The sequence below is a fragment of the Entelurus aequoreus genome, linkage group LG10, assembly GCF_033978785.1.
Source record: "Entelurus aequoreus isolate RoL-2023_Sb linkage group LG10, RoL_Eaeq_v1.1, whole genome shotgun sequence".
NCBI lineage: Eukaryota > Metazoa > Chordata > Actinopteri > Syngnathiformes > Syngnathidae > Entelurus > Entelurus aequoreus.
This window is the reverse complement of record NC_084740.1, coordinates 73,276,658-73,302,228: the sequence shown is the minus strand read 5'-3', so window position 1 is coordinate 73,302,228 and position 25,571 is coordinate 73,276,658. Positions and strand designations below refer to the sequence as shown.

Below are 25,571 nucleotides of genomic sequence, written 5' to 3'. Positions count from 1 at the left end.
TTGACGAGACGCGGGGCCGCCATCTTGGAGTGGTGATCCACTCCACTCAGTGCAATTCATTTGGCAGGAGCAATGAACTGTCAGCGCATTTAATTCGTCTTACCTTACTTAATACTAGGGCTGCGAATCTTTGGGTGTCCCACGATTCGATTCTATATCGATTCTTGGGGTCACGATTCAATTCAAAATCGATTTTTTAGATTCAACGCGATTCTCGATTCAAAAACGATATTTTCCCGATTCAAAAGGATTCTCTATTCATTCAATACATGGGATTTCAGCAGGATCTACCCCAGTCTGCTGACATGCAAGCAGAGTAGTAGATTTTTGTAAAAAGCTTTTATAATTGTAAAGGACAATGTTTTACCAACTGATTGCAATAATGTAAATTTGTCTTAACTATTGAATGAACCAAAAATATGACTTATTTTATCTTTGTGAAAATATTGGACGCAGTGTGTTGTCAAGCTTATGAGATGCGATGCAAGTGTAAGCCACTGTGACACTATTGTTCATTTATTTTTATTTTTATAAATGTCTAATGATAATGTCAATGAGGGATTTTTAATCACTGCTATGTTGAAATTGTAACTAATATTGATACTGTTGTTGATATTATTCATTTTTGTTTCACTACTTTTGGTTTGTTCTGTGTCGTGTTTGTGTCTCCTCTCAATTGCTCTGTTTATTGCAGTTGTGAGTGTTGCTGGGTCGGGTTTGGTTTTGGAATTGGATTGCATTGTTATGGTATTGCTGTGTATTGTTTTGTTGGATTGATTAATTTAAAAAAATAAAAAATAAAATATGAAAAAAATAAAAAATAAAAAAATAAAAAATTGATTTTTAAAAAATGAGAATCGATTCTGAATCGCACAACGTGAGAACCGCGATTCAAATTCGAATCGATTTTTTCCCACACCCCTACTGAATACCACTGATTTTCACACGTTTTTTTGTCATACGTGTAGCTATGATAAAGGACACATGTTTTGGCTTGTTTTATTATTCTTAGTTTGCTTAACATAAAAGTCCCACACATTTCACGGAGGTGGGCTACACAAAATTGGGTTGGAAAAGCTAGACTAAATTTAGACTCGTATAATAATATAGCCACTGTCCATCTGATTGTCTAGTTAGCTAACATATGTTACCCCACACTCACACACAATCTGGACTGTGGTCCTAACTTTTACCCCTATTGGCTTTTACAATCTTTATCTTCATCATTTATTTCAACTTCATGTTATTCATGTATGACATTTTTTAATGTAATTAATTTCATTGACAAGCAATTCCATTATGGTCATACTCTTGTTTGCTAGCGGCTACGATTTCAGTACTATTGAAGATCTTTGCTCCTTCTCAACTATGTGGTGATATTCTTTTCACAAAATACAACCAATAGTACGTCAATGTTAAATCTTACTTGTGAAAAGTAATCCCCCGATTCCTATTTTCAACAGTCCGCTCATTTGAGCAGGAAAACGCTGAACACCATCTTTGTTTTCTACCTGTCAACTGTCAGTTTAGGCTGCTTGCCGGCTCCTCATCACCACTTCAAGATGGCGGCCGAATTTCTCGCGTCACAGCAGCCAATGCTGCGTTTACTTAGAAGATGTCTATGCTCAAGCTGCTTGACCATCATGTTAATTAAGCCGCGAAGAAGAAAAACGGATATGACGTCATACGCAACCCTGCTATATTATATTATTTATTTGGAGTAACCCGGATGACTATCTACCAGCAAAATGTGAAATTCTATATACAGTGTGGATACACTCCCCCAAGTTAATAATAATAACCTACATTACAGCAAATAAACTGCATTTCTCAGTGTCATTATCGGATATTAGAACGGTGTTAAACGTGTTACACAACAAGAACAAGCAGCAGCAGGCAGGCTAGCTAAAATAGGTAGCTGCTAAACTAGCATGAAAAAAACACCAATAAACAAAATGGATAGTTACATTTCAGAAGTGTAGCTGAAAGCCAGGTTACAACAGAAAGTAAGCAGAAACTAACAAGTAGATTAATAAGGGTGAAAGAGAAGATAATATAACAGCTCTTAACTTTTTGATGTCGCAGCCGGAAGTACACTGCGTATGAAGAGTGGGCCGACTCATAAATTACCGGCGTCGACACCATGTCGATATCAGCATATGGTCGATACTAGCGTGGTTAGGGGGATATTTTTATTTTCTTAGAATATGTACATTCTAAGAAATATTTTTTTTTGGTTGACACATTTTGTTAAATAATTCCTTGGACACAGGAAGGGTTTGAGGGCAAAAGGGATTTAAAAGAGTAATAGATTGTGTACTTTGTTTTATAGATAATAATAGATTGTTTACTTTGTTTTGCTCAAACAATTCTATGTAATAAAAAAACAATAACGAAGTTGTTTAAATATTGTGTTGACATTGTTAAACAATCAATAACACTCACCATTGATTGATTGATTGAAAATGTTATTAGTAGATTGCACAGTACAGTTTCTGTACAATTGACCACTAAATGGTAACACCCGAATAAGTTTTTCAACTTGTTTAAGTCGGGGTCCACTTAAATTGATTCATGATACAGATATATACTATCATCATAATACAGTCATCACACAAGATAATCATCAGAGTATATACATTGAATTATTTACATTATTTACAATGCGGGGGGTGGGATGTGGAGGGGGTGAGGGAGTTAGTTTTGGTTGATATCAACACTTCAGTCATCAACAATTGCACCATCAGAGAAATGGACATTGAAACAGTGTAGGTCTGACTTGGTAGGATATGTACAGCAAGTAGTGGACATAGAGAGAGAGAGAGAGAGAGATCAGAAAGCATAAGAATAAGAATAAGTATCTACATTTGATTATTTACAATCCGGGGAGGTAGGATGTGGAAGGGAGGGTGTTAGTTTAGGGTTGTAGTTGCCTGGAGGTGTTCTTTTAGTGCGGTTTTGAAGGAGGATAGAGATGCCCTTTCTTTTACACCTGTTGGGAGTGCATTCCATATTGATGTGGCATAGAAAGAGAATGAGTTAAGACCTTTGTTAGATCGGAATCTGGGTTTAACGTGGTTAGTGGAGCTCCCTCTGGTGTTGTGATTATGGCGGTCATTTACATTAAGGAAGTAGTTTGACATGTACTTCGGTATCAGGGAGGTGTAGCGGATTTTATAGACTAGGCTCAGTGCAAGTTGTTTTACTCTGTCCTCCACCCTGAGCCAGCCCACTTTGGAGAAGTGGGTAGGAGTGAGGTGTGATCACAGAAATTCTGCCGCCATCTTGAAGTGGTGATGAGGAGCCAGCGAGTAGCCTAAACTGACAGTTGACAGGTAGAAAACAAAGATGCCGGGCTGGTGTTCAGCGTTTTCCTGCTCTAAATAAACATAAATATATAGAAAAGTTAACATCTAATACATGTGATCGGTATCGGTTTTGGTAACTGCTGATCTCACTCATGCATGATTAGTATCAGAAACAGCAGCATAATCCCTGATCGGAACATCCTTACTTTCTACTGATCTACAAGTGCAATGGGTCAGTTGGGTAGTTTTTGCGCAATTCTGCAAAAAAATAATCATAATAAATAAACATGTAAACTGGTATTGGCACAATCCTTTCCTCCTCTGTACTCATCTATGCGGCAATTGAATTTAGGAGTCATTCTGACTTGATTAGGCTACAGGCGGCTGCTATAATAAATAACTGGCGGGAGGAACGATCGCATTGTTTATCAAGGCCAGGCTCACCAGGCCGCCTCCTCCAACCATGCAACAGTGTATGGTGCATGAGAGTGGAACTACTTGAACACTCCAGACTGTGCACAATAAAAATTGCTGAGTGAGAATTTTTTCTGGTATTAATATGCGCAGAAATGAAGGGCGTAGCAAGCACGTGCGTGTGCATACATGCTGTACTATAAATGATAATATACAGGGCCGGCCCGTGGCATAGACCGTATAGGCAAATGCTAAGGGCGCCGTCCATCAAGGGGCGCCAAGCCAGTGCCACAAATGTTGGAGGGAAAAAAAAAGAAAAAAAGTTGGTACTATTATTTCTAAATACAAAAAATAATCCCACGTTAATTAAAATGCAAAGTAAAGCCTATTCAATAGAAATATTATTTGTTACAACATTACGCCCCCCCCCCCCATCCCCCCGCACGGTGCGCCCCCTCCCTTCCCGTATCATGACTCTTACCACATCAAAAAATCAACACAAGATGTCAAAACGGCCAAAACTGTCAGGTGCCCAGGGAAGACAAAATAGAAAAGAAGAGGAGGAGAAACGAGAAAAAGACAGAGGTAGCAGGTAGGTAACGTTAGCCTACATGAAATTATTTGTCTGTTACAGAATGTGATAGTAACCTGGCTTTTTAGCATTAAGCTAATGTTACATGATTCGGCAATTGCTAATCAATTAATAGCTAGTTCTGTTTTAACGTCGGGTTAATATTGTGGAGGGGGCTAAATTGTTATGGAAAATAATAATGTAACGTTAGGTAATTACAGTACTCCCACCTTACATTCCTCAGGGACATTTGTATTAGATCTTTTAAGCAGGTGTTTTTTGTTTACATTGTTATTGCCTTCTGGTTAGCTAATGTTTGCCCTGCAGGTAATAGTCACTTTTCCACCCCTTTATATATTAGGTATAGTTGTAAGCCTAGTTGTTAAAGTGCACATCATTAATGTTAATTAAGCAATATCACATGAGAGGGAATGCTGTTTTTTTAATTTGAGCACTGCTGTGATTCGGTTAAAGATAATCATAACATAACATTCTCATATAGTATGTTAATTTGCTTTCTTTAAGTAAAAAAAAAAGGTCAAAGACAAAGCTATTCGGTTTCTTGTGAGTATATACACTTCACTGCCGATGTGGGGGGGCGCCACCTAAAATCTTGCCTAGGGCGCCAGATTGGTTAGCCTGATAATATACATTTACCCTCAAAGGTCATGTCAAGATGTGTCTTCTAGTCTTAGCTTACCCATAATTCTCTGAATGGAAATCATTGTCTTTTTCCTTAGAGATGACGTGACGGTGAGTGGACTTAAATGCTCATTGTGTCGCTACGCCCAGGTTACTTCCCATGACAGGAACACGCCGCCCGTGTTGCGATTTAAAAAGGTCCGTGAGGATTGGCTGGATGGTCGACCTCGGTGGACCGTTTATTAGCCCGTTGTTAGAGCCCTTTGTTGAGAGGCAGGATGTGCAGGCCCGGCCTACACCGCGCGGTACCGGGGATGGGCTCAGCTAAAAGGTCAATGGATTTAAGTGCAAGTAAGCCATGTTTTAGTTACTTATTCACTTTGATTTATGGTACGTGCAAGCCAAAGCCTGCGTGCATTCTCGTTAGCCATTCCTTCTTTTTTTTCTGATTAGAATATCATGTTTTCACATAGAAAACAATGGAAATGTGACCTTTTTAGGGCTCTCAAAGCTCATGCAATCATAACTATGATTTCCTTTAACGGCATTATTTTTTTGACACGCGATCAGGAATGAGTATTGTTTACGGTACCAATTTTTTGTAAATAACATAAAAAAATAGCTGACTAAGATAACTGCTGATTATTTGTTATAACTTGTTTTATTATGACATTTCTTATTTTTTAACATTTCTTTATTGGATTTTTGACATGGACAGTCCAGAAATACAATTAAACACATGTCAAATATTCTTTTTTTTCTCTCCCACAAACAAGTAACCCACAAGAATTATATAAAAAATATAAATAAACAACACAATTTAAAAAAAAAGCATGCATCAGTCAAATAAGTACAAGCAAATATTGACGTGAAGCCACAGACAATTGCACTCCTGAATGTCCCCAACACGGTGCAGCAATACACAAAATCAGACAAAAGGCTCATCAATTATCTACCTTTCAATCGGGGATCGGTGTCTTTGACATATTTTAAGAAACCGTCCCGCAGAACCACCTTTCAATCTCGGCCTAATTTTCTCCAATTTTAAGGGAATAAAGAATATCTCTAGCCTTCCAATTTAGCACAATGAGACTTCCAGCCAACAAAGTAGTGAATGTTTATTATGACATTTCTGAGACTCATTTGCAAGTGTACAACAATAAGTTGCACTTACAGTTGCAAGTCCAAGACGTTAACAGCAGTAGTGTATAGTTTACGGTGTGCTGGCTTGTCAGTTCAGTTATTCCTGAATAAAGTATTTTGTTGCGCCCTAAAAAGTGTTAACAATGTAAGTATTGTACACTACCGTTCAAAAGTTTGGGGTCACCCAAACAATTTTGTGGAATAGCCTTCATTTCTAAAGAACAAGAATAGACTGTCGAGTTTCAGATGAAAGTTCTCTTTTCCTGGCCATTTTGAGCGTTTAATTGACCCCACAAATGTGATGCTCCAGAAACTCAATCTGCTCAAAGGCAGGTCAGTTTTGTAGCTTCTGTAACGAGCTAAACTGTTTTCAGATGTGTGAACATGATTGCACAAGGGTTTTCTAATCATCAATTAGCCTTCTGAGCCAATGAGCAAACACATTGTACCATTAGAACACTGGAGTGATAGTTGCTGGAAATGGGCCTCTATACACCTATGTAGATATTGCACCAAAAAGCAGACATTTGCAGCTAGAATAGTCATTTACCACATTAGCAATGTATAGAGTGTATTTCTTTAAAGTTAAGACTAGTTTAAAGTTATCTTCATTGAAAAGTACAGTGCTTTTCCTTCAAAAATAAGGACATTTCAACGTGACCCCAAACTTTTGAACGGTAGTGTACTTCTTACACATTAGTTTGATCGTAATGTGCCTCTTAGTTGTAGTTGTCATGAACAAATTTACAGATGTTGAAATTACGATGTAAAATCACTAATGCTAATCGGAAGCGTGACAATAGCAAAGGCAATGTACGTATATTAGCATCAAGCTAGAGCATTTTTGAAAAGTGTAGCCTTAATTAACTCAGTTTGGAGTGTTTTTTTTTAATTGAGTGCTTTGTTGGCGTTGAAAATTGCAACATTACCTGGAGGTAGTTTGGCTGAATGTGCTCTCCGTGATCGCCAAGTGCCGAAGCGTTGAGTTTTACATGAATCAGGGCCCGGTAGGACTGGCAGGATTCAGTCAGTACCCATCCCTAGATGTGATTATAATTTTGTCATCGAAACAACTGTGAAACAAGTGCGGTAAAGCCTTACAGATTATAATTTTTTTATGACACGGGTGCAGGTAAGTCTGGGGAAACTTTCAATTTTTTTGTCCATTTGTGTGAAGCCATTTAAAAAAAGTTAATAAAGCAAACAATTTGTCCCGTCCCATATTTACAGGATTAAAAACATGATTTAAAGGTACACTTATTAAAAGATTTAAAATAAACTTCTATCTGCGATTAATTCAAGATTCAAGATTCAAGATGATTTAATGTCAATTCTTAACATGCACAAGACACATAAGAGCTGAAAAGTACATTAATCACAACTAATTACAAGTTAGCTAAGGACAAAATGCGATTAATTGTATTTTAATTGTTTGACTGCCCAAAAACTGTTTTATGAGTGTCATTAACTGGCTTTTTTTTTTAAACGTGTGAATAGAAGTTAACCACTAATCATATTGAAACAAACAAGCTAAATTAGTGGTGCCAAACTCATTTTTAGCTCAGGGGCCGCAAGGAAGAAAATCTGTGCACAGACTATTAAAATCATGGCAACTTCAGATAGTTTTCTTTGTCTTACTTTGGCCAAAAATAGAACAAACACATTCTGAAAATATTACAATAAAAATATAGAAAAAAATACCGGCAGCGATAAAGTTTAGATGCATGAAGGAAAGAAGAAAGTGAATGAATGCTTATAACTGAATAAATTTACATACACTACCGTTCAAAAGTTTGGGGTCACATTGAAATGTCCTTATTTTTGAAGGAAAAGCACTGTACTTTTCAATGAAGATAACTTTAAACTAGTCTTAACTTTAAAGAAATACACTCTATACATTGCTAATGTGGTAAATGACTATTCTAGCTGCAAATGTCTGGTTTTTGGTGCAATATCTACATAGGTGTATAGAGGCCCATTTCCAGCAACTATCACTCCAGTGTTCTAATGGTACAATGTGTTTGCTCATTGGCTCAGAAGGCTAATTGATGATTAGAAAACCCTCGTGCAATCATGTTCACACATCTGAAAACAGTTTAGCTCGTTACAGAAGCTACAAAACGGACCTTCCTTTGAGCAGATTGAGTTTCTGGAGCATCACATTTGTGGGGTCAATTAAACGCTCAAAATGGCCAGAAAAAGAGAACTTTCATCCGAAACTCGACAGTCTATTCTTGTTCTTAGAAATGAAGGCTATTCCACAAAATTGTTTGGGTCACCCCAAACTTTTGAACGGTAGTGTATGTATAAAAAAAGTTTTCTTTTGTATTATTTTTTTTTTAATGAATTAAGTAACGTTTATGTCAACTTTTTTCCAAAACACAATATAGAATGTGAGATATAACAGGATAATGCATACATTTATCAATTGTCTTTAAAACGGTTACAAAAAAGTGGGACCCCAAAAATTGACTGTGGGACCCCATTTTTATGACTTTATGGGGTCCCTGGTACCCATACTTGCCAACCCTCCCGATTTTCCCGGGAGACTCCCGAATTTCAGTGCCCCTCCTGAAAATCTCCCGGGGAAACCATTCTCAATCCAATCCAATCCATTTTATTTATATAGCACATTCAAACAACAAAATGTTTCCAAAGTGCTGCACAACAATATTAAAAACAATATTCAAATTGTATCCTTAGCTCCACCAATGACTGAATAAAAACACAAAAAATAAATACATACAAAACCAATATAAAAAACAAATATGATTAAAAACCATTTTAAAGGGTAGAACCAATTAAAACAGTAAATAGAAATCAAAATTTAAAAAACACAGAGGACAACAGAGGACCACACAACCCACAAAAGTGTTAAAAGCCAGAGAATAAAAGTTATCCAGAATTTCTCCCGATTTCCACCCAGTTAACAATTTTGGGGGCGTGCCTTAAAGGCACTGCCTTCAATGTCCTCTACAACCTGTCGTCAGGTCCTCTTTTCCTCCATACAAACAGCATGCCGGCCCAGTCACATAAAACAGTGGTCCCCAACCACCGGTACCGGTCCGCGGACCGATTGGTACCGGGCCGCACAAGAAATGTAAAAAAAAAAAAAATTTTAAAAAAAAAAAAAAAAAAATTTTTTTTTTTTTTTTTTTTTTTTAGTAATTCAACATAAAAAACTAAATATATAGATTATATATCAATATAGATCAATACAGTCTGCAGGGATACAGTCCGTAAGCACACATGATTGTATTTCTTTATGAAAAAATAAATAAATAAAAAACGCCCCCCCCCCCCCCCCCCACCCCGGTCCGTGGGACAAATTTTCAAGCGTTGACCGGTCCGCAGCTACAAAAAGGTCGGGGACCACTGACATAAAATATGCGGCTTTTACAAACACACCCACAAACACAAGTAAATGCAATGCATACTTGATCAATAGCCATACAGGTCACACTGAGGGTGGGCCGTATAAACAACTTTAACACTGTTACAAATATGGGCCACACTGTGAACCCACACCAAACAAGGATGACAAACACATTCCGGGAGAACATCCGCACCGTAACACAACATAAACACAACAGAACAAATACCCAGAGCACCTTGCAGCACTAACTCTTCCAGGTCGCTACAATATACACTACCGTTCAAAAGTTTGGAGTCACCCAAACAATTTTGTGGAATAGCCTTCATTTCTAAGAACAAGAATAGACTGTCGAGTTTCAGATGAAAGTTCTCTCTTTCTGGCCATTTTGAGCGTTTAATTGACCCCACAAATGTGATGCTCCAGAAACTCAATCTGCTCAAAGGAAGGTCAGTTTTGTAGCTTCTGTAACGAGCTAAACTGTTTTCAGATGTGTGAACATGATTGCACAAGGGTTTTCTAATCATCAATTAGCCTTCTGAGCCAATGAGCAAACACATTGCACCATTAGAACACTGGAGTGATAGTTGCTGGAAATGGGCCTCTATACACCTATGTAGATATTGCACCAAAAACCAGACATTTGCAGCTAGAATAGTCATTTACCACATTAGCAATGTATAGAGTGTATTTCTTTAAAGTTAAGACTAGTTTAAAGTTATCTTCATGGAAAAGTACAGTGCCTTTCCTTCAAAAATAAGGACATTTCAATGTGACCCCAAACTTTTGAACGGTAGTGTACACCCCCGCTACCACCAAACCCCGCCCACCTCAACCCCCCCACCACCACCACCCATCTCCCGAATTCGGAGGTCTCATGGTTGGCAAGTATGCTGGGACCCCATTTTGAAAATTCCCAGCGCCAACACTGATGGAGTATTGGTGCGTGCAAAACAGCAGCAGGCGGCTGTGGCCTGCGGGCTGGTTCTAATACTAATCAAATATCATCCCGGGGGCCATAGATCATTCATTCAAAGTCAATGACTTTGACACCCCAGAGCTAAATAGTCTAACTTTTAGGCAAATGTGAACTGAATGCGTAGCATACCATTTTGAGGGTGAAAAAAAAAAACCCACTATGAAAGGTAAACACAATAAAACCCTAGCTTGTAGAACAAGTGATGCTGGAGTCCTGGTGATTGTAGACAATTGTTACAAATAAACATGCTGAGCCAATGACAAAAAAAAAATGTTTACGCGTCTTGAGGCGTCTAAAGATTTCTGTCAAATTCCGAATTGTATTTGTTTATTGGATGGCGGTATCTATTTGCCGAATACCTTGTAGACCTGCCAACTCGGCAGGAACGTGTTACGCTTGTTTGGTTCCTGCTGGCTCAGGATGACATACCGCAGATGCCGGTGTCAGTTATACCGATCGCAGACGAGTTACAACAGTTTAGAATAGAATGTGATAAAATATACAGTCACTCAACATTAAACATTTCCTCGTATTCAAGATTAATTACCACTAAATCAAAGGTTGAATCCCGGCGCTCGGTTCAGTCATTCGTTTGAGTCGGGCTTTTACAGTTTTTGTGGGGAGAGTTTGGGGGAATGCCCTGTGAGGTGTCCTGGCCGGTCCAGGACGATGACACGAAGCTGAACTTGTTTCTGTGAGGACTCGCCATGGAAACATCGGCGATGTTTGTCCTCACTATCACCAGCCAAGTGCAGCACCAAAATGATGGAGTTATGTTAACGCAAAATGAGTAAACATTGCCGCTTTCAAGCCAGCTGTGAGTCGGCGGTGACTGTTTACTTGCCTAGAGACCGTGTTTGGACTGAACGAGACAGTGTGCGCGCGCTCTGTCTCGACGAAGACGACTTTGACGTTGATTTAAATTGACAGCAGAGCGCGGCTGTAGTGAAATACAACAACATTTGATTATTACTGAGTTTTTTTTCTACAGATGTGGTTTATAGTTTTACATTTCTACTGGCCCGGGGAAAAACACATCCAATACTCACGTTGTCTTTCGTCACTATTTGTCATCTGGTCTGGTGTGTTTTTGTTGTTTTTCTGGCAGGAAGTGCAGACAGACAGACCGGTCCTGAACGCGCTGAGAGACACCAGTAAGAACCGATTCAAAAACCCAAAGGACAAGCCCCCGTCTGCCCACCTCCCCATCAAGGAGTATCAGGAGTTCTCTAAGAGTGAGTGCTCCACACCTGATCGTCTGTCTGCACAGTCGAGCAGTTCATACATTGCATTTTCACATGGAAGAGTAACAGTAAAACACTCATCTGCAAAATTGCAAAGTTGTGTATTGGTAGTTTAACCAGCTCTTTTGCAATGATTAGGGCAGTGGTTCTTAACCTGGGTTCGATCGAACCCTAGGGGTTCGGCGGAGCCTCCGCCACGGAGGTAAAGACACATCCGACTTATCGTGTAAATAAAAACTTCTCCCTTTCGGCGTATTATGGATACCCCCAAATAATGTTCCCTCTAATTTTCCATCTAATTTGCAGGTTGTTTGATCGATTGAAACTTTTACTAGCAGATTGCAAAGGAAGAGAATACCGTATTTCCTTGAATTGCCGCCGTGAATATAGTATTCGCCTGCCTAGAATTACAGCCGGGTCAAACTCGTTTCGCAAAATAATTAGCGCATGCTTGGCACTTCCGCCGGGTCAAATATGAGTCATTAAATGACTCCCGCCTCCTGGTGGTAGAGGGCGCTAGTGATCCTCCTTGCGACTACCAGTACTGCAGAAGACCGGCGCTGCAGAAGAAGACAACAAGCAGCATGCGTGAGCCGCGATCGTTTGCTTGCACTTTTACCATGGAGGATTACATATCTAAAATAAAACGGTTTTCTAAACTGGACTTTCAATCGAAGCAGGAGGTAATAATTAAAGGAATATCTCCAGAGACTTTTAAAACTGAAGAAAGATAAGGAAGACTGCCTTTGATCAGAAGCAGCTGCACATGGACATCATTTATAAGTAAAGGTAAGACCATAATAAAGTTTTTTTTATTAAATGTGCTTTTCATGATAAGGTAAGCGCCGGAGTGAGAAGAGGTTTTAAAATAATTAGCGCATGCTTGCCCATCCCGCATGCTTTTGGTAAGCGCAGGAGTGAGACGAGGTTTTAAATTAATTAGCGCCCCTGCGGCTATTCAAGGAAATACGGTACATTATATGAAACAGTTTACACAGTACAGTACATATTCCGTACAATTGACCACTAAATGGTAACACCCGAATAAGTTTATCAACTTGTTTAAGTCGGGGTCCACGTTAATCAATTCATGGTAATGTGTGTAATTAGTTGTGAGTTCATGCACTGTGTTGGTTTTGTTCTTTGAACAAGGTGATGTTCATGCACGGTTCATTTTGTGCACCAGTAAAAAAACATGACTTTTTCTTGAATTTGAAAAAAACAAAACATTTTATATTTCACTAAATGGTTCGGTGAATGCGCATATGAAACTGGTGGGGTTCGGTACCTCCAACAAGGTTAAGAACCGCTGGATTAGGGCCAGAGCAACAAAAAGATGCAAGGGCCCTATTGAAATTGCTTCGTTTATCATTATTCTCCCACTTCGATCGCATTTTCGAGGCCCCTAACAGGCACTAAAACTCACTTTTTTCCTTTAAAATTAGGAGAGAAAAAAAATGCCCCTGCCATCAGATTCACGTATCATGACGGTACGCACGTCAAAGTCTAAAGATCCCAAGTTTAATAACTAACAGGAAGTAGGCCATCTTGGTTTCAACAAACTTTGACCAAATGGTTAAAACTAGGGATGTCCGATCATATCGAACTGCCGATATTATCGGCCGTTAAATGCTTTAAAATAAAATATCGGAAATTATCGGTATCGGTTTCAAAATTATCGGTATCGGTTTCAAAAAGTTAAATTTATGACTTTTTAAAACGTCGCTGTGTACACGGACGTAGGGAGAAGCACAGAGCGCCAATAAACCTTGAAGGCACTGCCTTTGCGTGCCGGCCCAATCACATAATATCTATGGCTTTTCACACACACACACAAGTGAATACATGCATACTTGGTCAACAGCCATACAGGTCACACTGAGGGTAGCCGTATGAACAACTTTAACACTGTTACAAATATGCGCCACACTGTCAACCCACACCAAACAAGAATGACAAACACATTTCGGGAGAACATCCGCACCGTAACACAACATAAACACAACAGAACAAATACCCAGAACCCCTTGCAGCACTAACTCTTCCGGGACGCTACAATATACACCCCCCGCTACTCCAAAACCCCGCACCCTCAACCTCCTAATGCTCTCTCAGGGAGAGCACGTCCCAAATTCCTGGCTGCTGTTTTGAGGCATGTTCAAAAAAATAATGCACTTTGTGACTTCAATAATAAATATGGCAGTGCCATGTTGGCATTTTTTTCCATAACTTCGAGTTGATTTATTTTGGAAAACCTTGTTACATTGTTTAATGCATCCAGCGGGGCATCACAACAAAATTACGCATAATAATGTGTTAATTCCACGACTGTATATATCGGTATCGGTAATTAAGAATTGGACAATATCGGATATCGGCAAAAAAGCCATTATCGGACATCTCTAGTTAAAACGACACATAACTACACAGATGGGCGCTGATAAATTGCGAAAGCAAACTTTGATCTGATGGTTTGTCACGAAACTTTTAACATTTCTTACTCGGCTCCACAATTTCAGATCTGAAAAATAATTGGTTCAAATGATGAAGATGACTTTCATACCTATTGAAACAGTCTGTTTTCGTGGACGCAGCTAGTCCAAAACTCTGCAGCGAGAATTATGACCTGTACTAATTGAAGGACCCACATATCCCCTATTTTAAAAGAACTTAATTGGCTGCCAGGGTCCTATAGGATCAAGTTCAAACAAGAGCCTTTTGTGTCGTTCTCGCCAGTTCCAGGCCCTAAATGGCTGTCAAAGGGTCCCAATTTATCGGATTATATCCTCAGCCATCTATTTTTCGGGTGAGATGCATGATTTATGATCTACAATAAACTTACAGGGACCAGGGAAGCAAAGAAACAGCAGACCAGTCGATGATGTAAACATAGGGACACACAGAAGTGATCATGGCGCCGCTCTAAATAGTTTGTCTGCGTTAGCGCTTATAATAATAACAATATCATTAATACTTGGTTTATATTTATCGGATTATATCCTCAGCCATCTATTTTTCAAGTGAGATGCATGATTTATGATCTACAATAAACTTACAGGGACCAGGGAAGCAAAGAAACAGCAGACCAGTCGATGATGTAAACATAAGGACACACAGAAGTGATCATGGCGCCGCTCTAAATAGTTTGTCTGCGTTAGCGCTTATAATAATAACAATATCATTAATACTTGGTTTATATTTATCGGATTATATCCTCAGCCATCTATTTTTCAAGTGAGATGCATGATTTATGATCTACAATAAACTTACAGGGACCAGGGAAGCAAAGAAACAGCAGACCAGTCGATGATGTAAACATAGGGACACACGGAAGCGATCATGGCGCCGCTCTAAATAGTTTGTCTGCGTTAGCGCTTATAATAATAACAATATCATTAATACGTGGTTTATATTTATCGGATTATATCCTCAGCCATCTATTTTTCGGGTGAGATGCATGATTTATGATCTACAATAAACTTACAGGGAGCAGGGAAGCAAAGAAACAGCAGACCAGTCGATGATGTAAACATAGACACACACGGAAGTGATCATGGCGCCGCTCTAAATAGTTTGTCTGCGTTAGCGCTTATAATAATAACAATATCATTAATACTTGGTTAATATTCAAGTCACACAATGTAAATGGAGTATTGTTGGCGCTTTTTGAATGGTTATCGGATTTTATGGGCGGAATAGTGGCGCTCCCATTGGCTCCGCTGTAAGCGGACTTTTATTTACGTTTATTTAATATTTAGAATGCAATAAAATAAATCCATCCGTCGTCATGTCTTACATGATTCTTCAGGAAAAATGGAGAAGTTTGACAGGTTGGGTTGACAAAAATAATCAGTGATGGGCAAGCTCCTTAGCTACAAGTTACTCTCGATTGAATGTAGCTAAGCTACAGGGGAAGCTATCCCCGGAGAATTGTAGCAAGCTACACTGCAAAAGTAACTTGCTACATCAAAGCTACGTTTAACGGCATTTCTATCTATGGGCCCACATGTATAATATCAATGTTCATGTAACAGAGTAATGGACCCAATAAGGGAAATAAAGGGAAATAATGCCTACATTAAACCGGTCCGTGGTGCAAAAAGGGTTTACTGCTGTAAAGGATGCCAGTCCGTTGTGTAAACCTCACTTCTCATCATGTTTCAGAGTTGTGCTGGACAATGAGTTGAGAGTCTGTGGCTTTTAACTCATTGGCTAGCACTGCTCAACATAACTCTCTACTACCTTTTATCTGTGTGGACTATTTGATCTTTTATTCTCTGCCAAAGCCCTAGGGGGCGATTTTCTTATCGAGTAACCGCATCTCTTGTTGACTATTTACCTTCCAGTGTGTACTACTGTAGCTGTGAACAATAGCGACCAAATCTACTTAAACAATGTAGAACAGAGCTGGGCAAATATTTTGACTCGGGGGGCCAGATTGAGGACATTGGGAGGCCAATGTGTATAAATTATATATAAACATTCAGATGTAAAAATCTGCTGTACAGTATGCGTGTTTGGGTCCCTTTTTTCAGGAACACTAATACCAAAAGTCAATGTCCGATAGAATTCTAAAAACAGACCACTTCAAAAAAAAAAAACGGTACGGAATTTTACAGTTTTTTACTGAATGGGACACCCAAAATGTACATGAAAATAAAGACAGTGGGATTTACAATATTAACTATGAACAATAAAACACTGAATATTAACTTCTCAGACCAGCTCCTCGATAGTTGCGTATCTTTTACAATCAAGCAAAGCACAACAAAGATATAAGAAAACAGCAAAATATGAATGCAAAAGTGTAACAAACGCCTACAATATGATATATTATCACTTTTATGCAGAAATTTGTTGCAAAAATCTGCTTCCGCGTCTGTTTCTGACACACGCGTTTCGGGCTGGCTGCTCTGAAAACAAACCCCGCCCACTCTGCTTTGTTCCTTGTCTGAGCTGCTGTGATGAAGATTACCGTAATAACTCGTATAACACTCAAAAGCGCAGATTTCGACCATTGAAATACTTTGTATTAGAAATGTCTGATAATATCGGCCTGCCGATATTATCGGCCAATATATGCGTTAAAATGTAATATCGGAAATTATCGGTATCGGTTTTTTTATTATCGGTATCGTTTTTTTTTTTGTTTGTTTGTTTTTTTTAATTAAATCATCATAAAAAACACAAGATACACTTACAATTAGTGCACCAACCCAAAAAACCTCCCTCCCCCATTTACACTCATTCACACAAAAGGGTTGTTTCTTTCTGTTATTAATATTCTGGTTCCGACATTATATATCAATATATATCAATACAGTCTGCAAGGGATACAGTCCGTAAGCACACATGATTGTGCGTGCTGCTGGTCCACTAATAGTACTAACCTTTAACAGTTAATTTTACTAATTTTCATTCATTACTAGTTTCTATGTAACTGTTTTTATATTGTTGTACTTTCTTTTTTATTCGAGAAAATGTTTTTAATTTATTTATCTTATTTTACTAATTTTTTAAAAAAGTACCTTATCTTCACCATACCTGGTTGTCCAAATTAGGCATAATAATGTGTTAATTCCACGACTGCATATATCGGTTGATATCGGTATCGGTTGATATCGGTATCGGTAATTAAAGAGTTGGACAATATCGGAATATCGGATATCGGCAAAAAGCCATTATCGGACATCCCTACTTTCTTGTACGGTAATTTAAAAACAACACTGCACATCATAACGGTGGCGACAGTTTAGTTAAAAGGTATAAAAAAATGATGTAGAACGTCCGGATTTAAAATCTTAATGAGCCGTATGTGGCCCGCGGGCCGTATTTTGCGCAGTTTTGATGTAGAACATTGGTACACTTTTTTTTGTACACGGTTCCCCAAAGCGGAAGAGAAAGTGTTTGATTAAAAAAAATGCCGCCAGGAACCAGATAACGATGCATTATAAAAAAGCCGACCACTAGGGGTGTAACGGTACACAAAAATGTCGGTTCGGTACGTACCTCGGTTTAGAGGTCACAACAAAATATACATTTTCTGGTTATTTATTTACCAAATTTGCAAAATCTTCCACCAAAAATATTTTTCTTAGTGGACTATTTGATGTGAGAGTTATCGGAACCTTGGATAGGTCAATAATTCATAATAACATTGATTTTGATTCAATATTATGTTTTGAGCAATGACAGTTTGAAAGACAAAAAAAACCAGCTTTGTTTTATTAGTCAACATTGCAACTTTTTCTAAATTACATTTAACCTTTTTCATTTCACTTTTGTTATGTTTTTGTTTATTTTAATAGTATTTTTAGAATGTGCCGTGGGCCTTTAAAACATTAGCTGTGGGCGGCAAATGGCCTCCGGGGCACACTTTTGACACCCCTGCTATAGATAATAAAAAATTAAATCTGATAAATCTATGGATAAAAAGCAGAGCCTGGCGACGCATGCGCGTTTATCATAACTCTCTCTCTCTCTCTGTCTCTGCCCCTCCCTCACCAATGCTACTGTGCGCACCATTTTGTTTTTAACCCCTTCTTAACCCTGAACATACATTAAAAATACACACAACCCTAACTCAAAATGCCGGACATTTGAGGCATTTAAGAAACTCCGCCCTGACAGCTCCGCAAAAGAGGACATGTCCGGTGAAAAGAGGACGTATGGTCAGTCTATCCTAGCCCGTTAGCTGCTAGCATGCCGTGTGTTGTGCCTCGGTGTGCATTGTTTACACAACGTGCGTTACGCTACCTAATATGTCCGTGTGGAAACTCGTTCGGTACACCTTAGAACCGAACCGGAACCCCCGAACCGGAACCCCGAACCGGAAGCCCCGTACCGAAACGGTTCAATACAAATACATGTACCGTTACACCCCTAATATATATATATATATATACAGTATATATGTATATATATAAATATGTATATATATATATATATATATATATATATATATATATATATATATATATATATATATATATATATATATATATATATATACATACGTTAGGTCAGGAAAAAACACAGAGGCTATTTCATCCCTACAAGCCTTTCTCTGCTCTTCATTAGCAGAAATAACCTCTGTGTTTTTCCCTGACCTAACGTATATTCCGCTCTACTTCGGTATTGAGCACTGTATAACGGATAAACCACAGAAACCTCGACTCTATACTGTATATATATGAGTATGTGTGTATATGTACACACTTCAGGTCTATCTGTCAATATAAAGTTAAAAACATTTATTTATTTATTTACATTTTTATAACTGAGACCTTTTTGGGTCTTGAGGGGGAGCCCTAAAAGTTACAAAGAAATCTATATATTTTATTGGTTTTGAAAACACTTTTGACACCCCTGCTATAGATAATAAAAAATTCAATCTAATAAATCTATGGATAAAAAGCAAAGCCTGGCGACGCATGCGCGTTTATCATAACTCTCTCTCTCTCTCTCTGTCTCTGCCCCTCCCTCACCAATGCTGCTGCGCGCACTATTTGTTTTGTTTTTAACCCCTTCTTAACCCTGAACGTACATTGATAATACACGCAACCCTAACTCAAAATGCCGGACATTTGAGGCATTTAAGAAACTCCGCCCTGACAGCTCCGCTAAAGAGGACATGTCCGGTGAAAAGAGGACGTATGGTCAGTCTATCGTAGCCCGTTAGCTGCTAGCAGGCCGTGTGTTGTGCCTCGGTGTGCATTGTTTACACAACGTGCGTTACGCTACTTAATATGTCCGTGTGGAAACTCGTTCGGTACACCTTAGAACCGAACCGGAACCCCCGAACCGGAACCCCGAACTGGAACCCCCGTACCGAAACGGTTCAATACAAATACATGTACCGTTACACCCCTAATATATATATATATACAGTATATATGTATATATATATAAATATGTATATATATATATATATACATGTTAGGTCAGGAAAAAACACAGAGGCTATTTCATCCCTACAAGCCTTTCTCTGCTCTTCATTAGCAGAAATAACCTCTGTGTTTTTCCCTGACCTATCGTATATTCCGCTCTACTTCGGTATTGAGCACTGTATAACGGATAAACCACAGAAACCTCGACTCTATACTGTATGTATATGTGTATGTGTGTATATGTACACACTTCAGGTCTATCTGTCAATATAAAGTTAAAAACATTTATTTATTTATTTACATTTTTATAACTGAGACCTTTTTGGGTCTTGAGGGGGAGCCCTAAAAGTTACAAAGAAATCTATATATTTTATTGGTTTTGAAAACACTTTTGACACCCCTGCTATAGATAATAAAAAATTACATCTGATAAATCTATGGATAAAAAGCAGAGCCTGGCGACGCATGCGCGTTTATCATAACTCTCTCTCTCTCTCTGTCTCTGCCCCTCCCTCACCAATGCTGCTGCGCGCACAATTTGTTTTGTTTTTAACCCCTTCTTAACCCTGAACGTACATTGATAATACACGCAACCCTAACTCAAAATGCCGGACATTTGAGGCATTTAAGAAACTCCGACCTGACAGCTCCGCTAAAGAGGACATGTCCGGTGAAAAGAGGACGTATGGTCAGTCTATCGTAGCCCGTTAGCTGCTAGCATGCCGTGTGTTGTGCCTCGGTGTGCATTGTTTACACAACGTGCGTTACGCTACTTAATATGTCCGTGTGGAAACTCGTTCGGTACACCTTAGAACCGAACCGGAACCCCCGAACCGGAACCCCCGTACCGAAACGGTTCAATACAAATACATGTACCGTTACACCCCTAATATATATATATATACAGTATATATGTATATATATAAATATGTATATATATATATATATATATATATATATATATATATATATATATATATATATATATATATATATATATATATATATATATATACATGTTAGGTCAGGAAAAAACACAGAGGCTATTTCATCCCTACAAGCCTTTCTCTGCTCTTCATTAGCAGAAATAACCTCTGTGTTTTTCCCTGACCTAACGTATATTCCGCTCTACTTCGGTATTGAGCACTGTATAACGGATAAACCACAGAAACCTCGACTCTATACTGTATGTATATGAGTATGTGTGTATATGTACACACTTCAGGTCTATCTGTCAATATAAAGTTAAAAACATTTATTTATTTATTTACATTGTTATAACTGAGACCTTTTTGGGTCTTGAGGGGGAGCCCTAAAAGTTACAAAGAAATCTATATATTTTATTGGTTTTGAAAACACTTTTGACACCCCTGCTATAGATAATAAAAAATTTAATCTGATAAATCTATGGATAAAAAGCAGAGCCTGGCGACGCAAAATTTATATTGTTTTTAACCCCTTCTTAACCCTGAACGTACATTGATAATACACGCAACCCTAACTCAAAATGCCGGAAAATTTGAGGCATTTAAGAAACTCCGCCCGGACAGCTCCGCAAAAGAAAAGAGGACGTATGGTCAGTCTATCCTAGCCCAGACATGTCCTCTTTTGCTAGCATGCTAGCAGCTAACAGGCTAGGATAGACTGACCATACGTCCTCTTTTCACCGGACATGTCCTCTTTTGCGGGGATGTCCGGGCGGAGTTTCTTAAATGCCTCAAATGTCCGGCATTTTGAGTATTGTTCCCACAACGTGCAGTACGCTACTTAATATGTCCGTGTGGAAACTCGTTCGGTACACCTCCGAACCGAACCGAACCCCCCGTACCGAAACGGTTCAATACAAATACACCAACCGTTACACAACATGATTGACAAAACACGTTTTAAGGAATTTTTCTTGGCAAAACTGATTTTCCAAGCCCATCCTAAGACTGGATGTTCTGCTACTGTAATTTCCTGTTTACCCAGTTGTTCCATTTGATTTGCCTCAAGTTTTTTCCCCCGCCTCGCAACAAATTGCCGCAACGTTTAACCTCACTAAGCCGCTCTCTTCTATCGCAGAGGGTGAGCCAAAGGCCATCACCATCGACTGGGACGAGGTGCGCGGGTACCGCCACAGGATGAACTACGAAAAAGGGCAAGCTACTCGTGGTCAAGTCGGGCTTCTACTACGTCTACGCCAAGACCTGCTTCCGCTACTACAAGTATGTCCCGGAGGACGGCGGGCAGGGCGGCGCCGGCGGCGGGCCCTCGGTGGACGTGAGCAACACGCAGCTCATCCAGTACATCTACCACGAGAGGATCAAGCAGAACAGCAAAGTGGACCTGCTGATGAAGACGGGCAGCACCATGCGCTGGGACAACACCAGCTACAACATGTACTGCGCCCAGCAGGGCCGAGGCCTCTGGCTTGATCAGGGTGACGCCTTGTTTGTCACCGTGTCCAACGCGTGGATGCTGGACCCGGAGGGAGTAGGGACGTACTTTGGCGCCGTAAAGTTGGGCAACTGACAAGGTCGACGTGTGGGACGCCACCATGCTACTGAAGTGACGCAAAAGGGAACCACTGATAGTGACTTAGAAAAAAAAACAGTTTTTTACCACATAGCCTTTTGAGTCCAAACTCTGGACAAAAACCACCCTCAACCCCCGGTCCAAAGTAGCACTGGATTCTTGAAAGGTATTCCAGCGCCTGGTATTCATTAAGACTGCATGTTCATTGGTTGTTTGTTTGTCTGCACCGGCGCTACAAACAAAGGAAGCGAGTGAGGAGCGCGTTGGCAAAAGGAGATGGGTGTCATCATGGAAACATTGAAACCGACGCAGCAATCTGTTTGTACTTTAACACCAGCGGGATGAAATCACATGACCAAAGTAATCCCTCAACCACAGCTGTCAATGTTTTCCAGAAAAAAGGTTGCCGTTGGTGTGAACGAGGCGGGGGCGTGATGAGGCGTCTTCGCGACGGCTACGTTTACATGGACGATGTTGATCCCCACCCCCCAAAAAAGCTGCGACTACACTATTCCATGTTTACTTCAGGCATCGTGGGTTGAAACTCACTGGATCTAAGTTTTGGTTTGTAATCCGTCCCAAGAAGGTCAGACAAAACCAAATCGTACAGAAAAACAGAAAACATATACACTACCGTTCAAAAGTTTGGGGTCACCCAAACAATTTTGTGGAATAGCCTTCATTTCTAAGAACAAGAATAGACTGTCGAGTTTCAGATGAAAGTTCTCTTTTTCTGGCCATTTTGAGCGTTTAATTGACCCCACAAATGTGATGCTCCAGAAACTCAATCTGCTCAAAGGAAGGTCCGTTTTGTAGCTTCTGTAACGAGCTAAACTGTTTTCAGATGTGTGAACATGATTGCACAAGGGTTTTCTAATCATCACATTGTACCATTAGAACACTGGAGTGATAGTTGCTGGAAGTGGGCCTCTATACACCTATGTAGATATTGCACCAAAAACCAGACTTTTGCAGCTAGAATAGTCATTTACCACATTAGCAATGTATAGAGTGTATTTCTTTCAAGTTAAGACTAGTTTAAAGTTATCTTCATTGAAAAGTACAGTGCTTTTCCTTCAAAAATAAGGACATTTCAATGTGACCCCAAACTTTTGAACGGTAGTGTAAATAAGTTCGACACAAAATCTGCATACAAAACACATTTTATACAGAATTATTACATAATGACAAATAAAATCGATAAATGAATATTTGACCTACATGACTCTTGTTAGCAAAGGTGGTGAAGAGAAATAACCCGTTTTGCTGTTCAATAGATCATTCTTAATGTGGGCACTGTACTTCGTAATGTGGAATGTTTGGCTGCACGATTAACAAGCCGCCATATGACAACCGTGGGCAAACTTTAGGCAAAAGCGTTTACCACAAACCGAATCATACGAAAAATGGGACGTACCAAATCAGAGGTAACGCTGTACTGTACGTTATTAGCTGTAGGGATAGGTACCGAATCCATACTTGCCAACCTTGAGACCTCCGAATTCGGGAGATGGTGGTAGCGGGGGGTGTATATTGTAGAGTTAGTGCTGCAAAGGATTCTGGGTATTTGTTCTGTTGTGTTTATGTTGTGTTATGGTGCGGATGTTCTCCCGAAATGTGTTTGTCATTCTTGTTTGGTGTGGGTTCACAGTGTGGCGCATATTTGTAACAGTGTTAAAGTTGTTTATACGGCCCACCCTCAGTGTGACCTGTATGGCTGTTGATCAAGTATGCCTTGCAATCACGTATGTCTGTGTAAAAGCCGCATATATTATGTGACTGGGCCGACACACTGTTTGTATGGAAGAAAAGCGGACGCTATAGGCCAGGGGTCACCAACGCGGTGCCAGCGGGCACCAGGTAGCCCGTAAGGACCAGATGAGTAGCCCGCTGGCCTGTTCTGAAAATAGCTCAAATAGCAGCATTTACCAGTGAGCTGCCTCTATTTTTTAAATGTGATTTATTTACTAGCAAGCTGGTCTCGCTTTGCTCGACATTTTTAATTCTAAGAGAGACAAAACTCAAATAGAATTTGAAAATCCAATAAAATATTTTAAAGACTTGGTCTTCACTAACTGACAAAGAAACAGATAACAGATTTGGTGTCCAGTTCAAAGTGTGACATGATTTATTTGAAAATTTGAGAGTTGACTTTTATATTTTACATGAGTTATTTGTACAAACATGGTGCAAAGTAATTCATGATTTGTTAAAAAATGTTAGTGGCTAGCTCGTTAAAATGGGATATTGAGATTTCACAAGACTGTCTTAGAAGTGATCATTTGAAAATGTTCAATTTGAAAAATGTGCACTTAGAGAAAATATAAAAATAAAGTGTTGCATATTGATATTTATCTGTTTCTATATATATTTATTGTGAGAAATCATTAAGATGATCAGTGTTTCCACAATGATAAATATCATTAATTATTAATAATAACAGAGTTAAAGGTAAATTGAGCAAATTGGCTATTTCTGGCAATTTATTTAAGTGTGTATCAAACTGGTAGCCCTTCGCATTAATCAGTACCCAAGAAGTAGCTCTTGCTTTCAAAAAGGTTGTTGACCCCTGGTATAGGCAGTGCCTTAAAGGCACGCCCCCTATATTGTTGTACGGGTGGAAATCGGGAGAAATTCGGGAGAATGGTTGCCCCGGGAGATTTTCGGGAGGGGGCACTGAAATTCGGGAGTCTCCCGGGAAAATCGGGAGGGTTGGCAAGTATGACCGAATCAAGTATTTTTTTGGCACCAATTCACGTAATGGTGCCTTATCACGGTACCTGGGTTGCGCGTCACATCACGCCCGGTTGCCGACTCAGCTCGGTTCTCCGCACTTCGGCCTTTGGCGATCACTCCAGCAGCACAAAGTAATTAACTCAAAAAAAACGCCTCAATGTAAGTAAAATAAGGCTCCACTTTTCTAAATTGTGCTAGCTTGATGCTAATACATTGGCTTTGCTATTGACATCCTACTGATTAGCATTAGCGATTTTACATGGCGATTTGAACACCTCCACATTTTTTAATAAAAACTACAACTAAGATGCATGTTACAAATATAACAGCTCGTGCGCAAGTACAATACTTTTTAGGTCGCAACAACAACAACGAAACAATAACTATGGACTACTGTCATTGAACATCTTGAACAGCTTAAAGTCATACTTGCAAATGGTAATATAAACATAACGAAAGAAGATATAACAACTGGACAGCAGTTATAATCAGCTCATTTGTAAATATTGCAATACAAATTTAATTTAATTACCAAAAACAAGTATTAATTAATACACACACAAAAGTAAAGAAAATTGATACCGTTGATTATTGGTATTATTTCCCAGACACCGAGAATTGGTTTTGTATCGGTTCAACTGTGAACGGTACCCATCCCGAATTAGCTGTAACCAATGTCAGGCTCTTCACCCCTCAGAGTACCAGGACCACATGAACTGCGTTGGCATCTCCGCAAAATGGGTTCATCACGATGC

General features: G+C 39.2%; 1 protein-coding gene and 1 long non-coding RNA gene across 2 annotated transcripts in view; one reads left to right on the top strand and one right to left on the bottom strand.

The window, feature by feature from the left end:
• Positions 1-2,111, bottom strand: part of LOC133659032 (uncharacterized) — an 89,732-nt gene extending 87,621 nt beyond the window's left edge. Inside the window, exon 1 of the long non-coding RNA XR_009827586.1 lies at positions 2,071-2,111. This is a non-coding gene — a long non-coding RNA (uncharacterized LOC133659032). The remainder of the gene's footprint in view (positions 1-2,070) is intronic.
• Positions 1-23,153, top strand: part of tnfsf11 (TNF superfamily member 11) — a 35,719-nt gene extending 12,566 nt beyond the window's left edge. Inside the window, 3 exon segments of the mRNA XM_062061656.1 lie at positions 11,539-11,665; positions 21,628-21,698; positions 21,700-23,153. Coding sequence (XP_061917640.1) covers positions 11,539-11,665; positions 21,628-21,698; positions 21,700-22,077 — 576 coding nt within the window. The 3' untranslated portion in view covers positions 22,078-23,153.
• Positions 23,154-25,571: the final 2,418 nt, after the last annotated feature.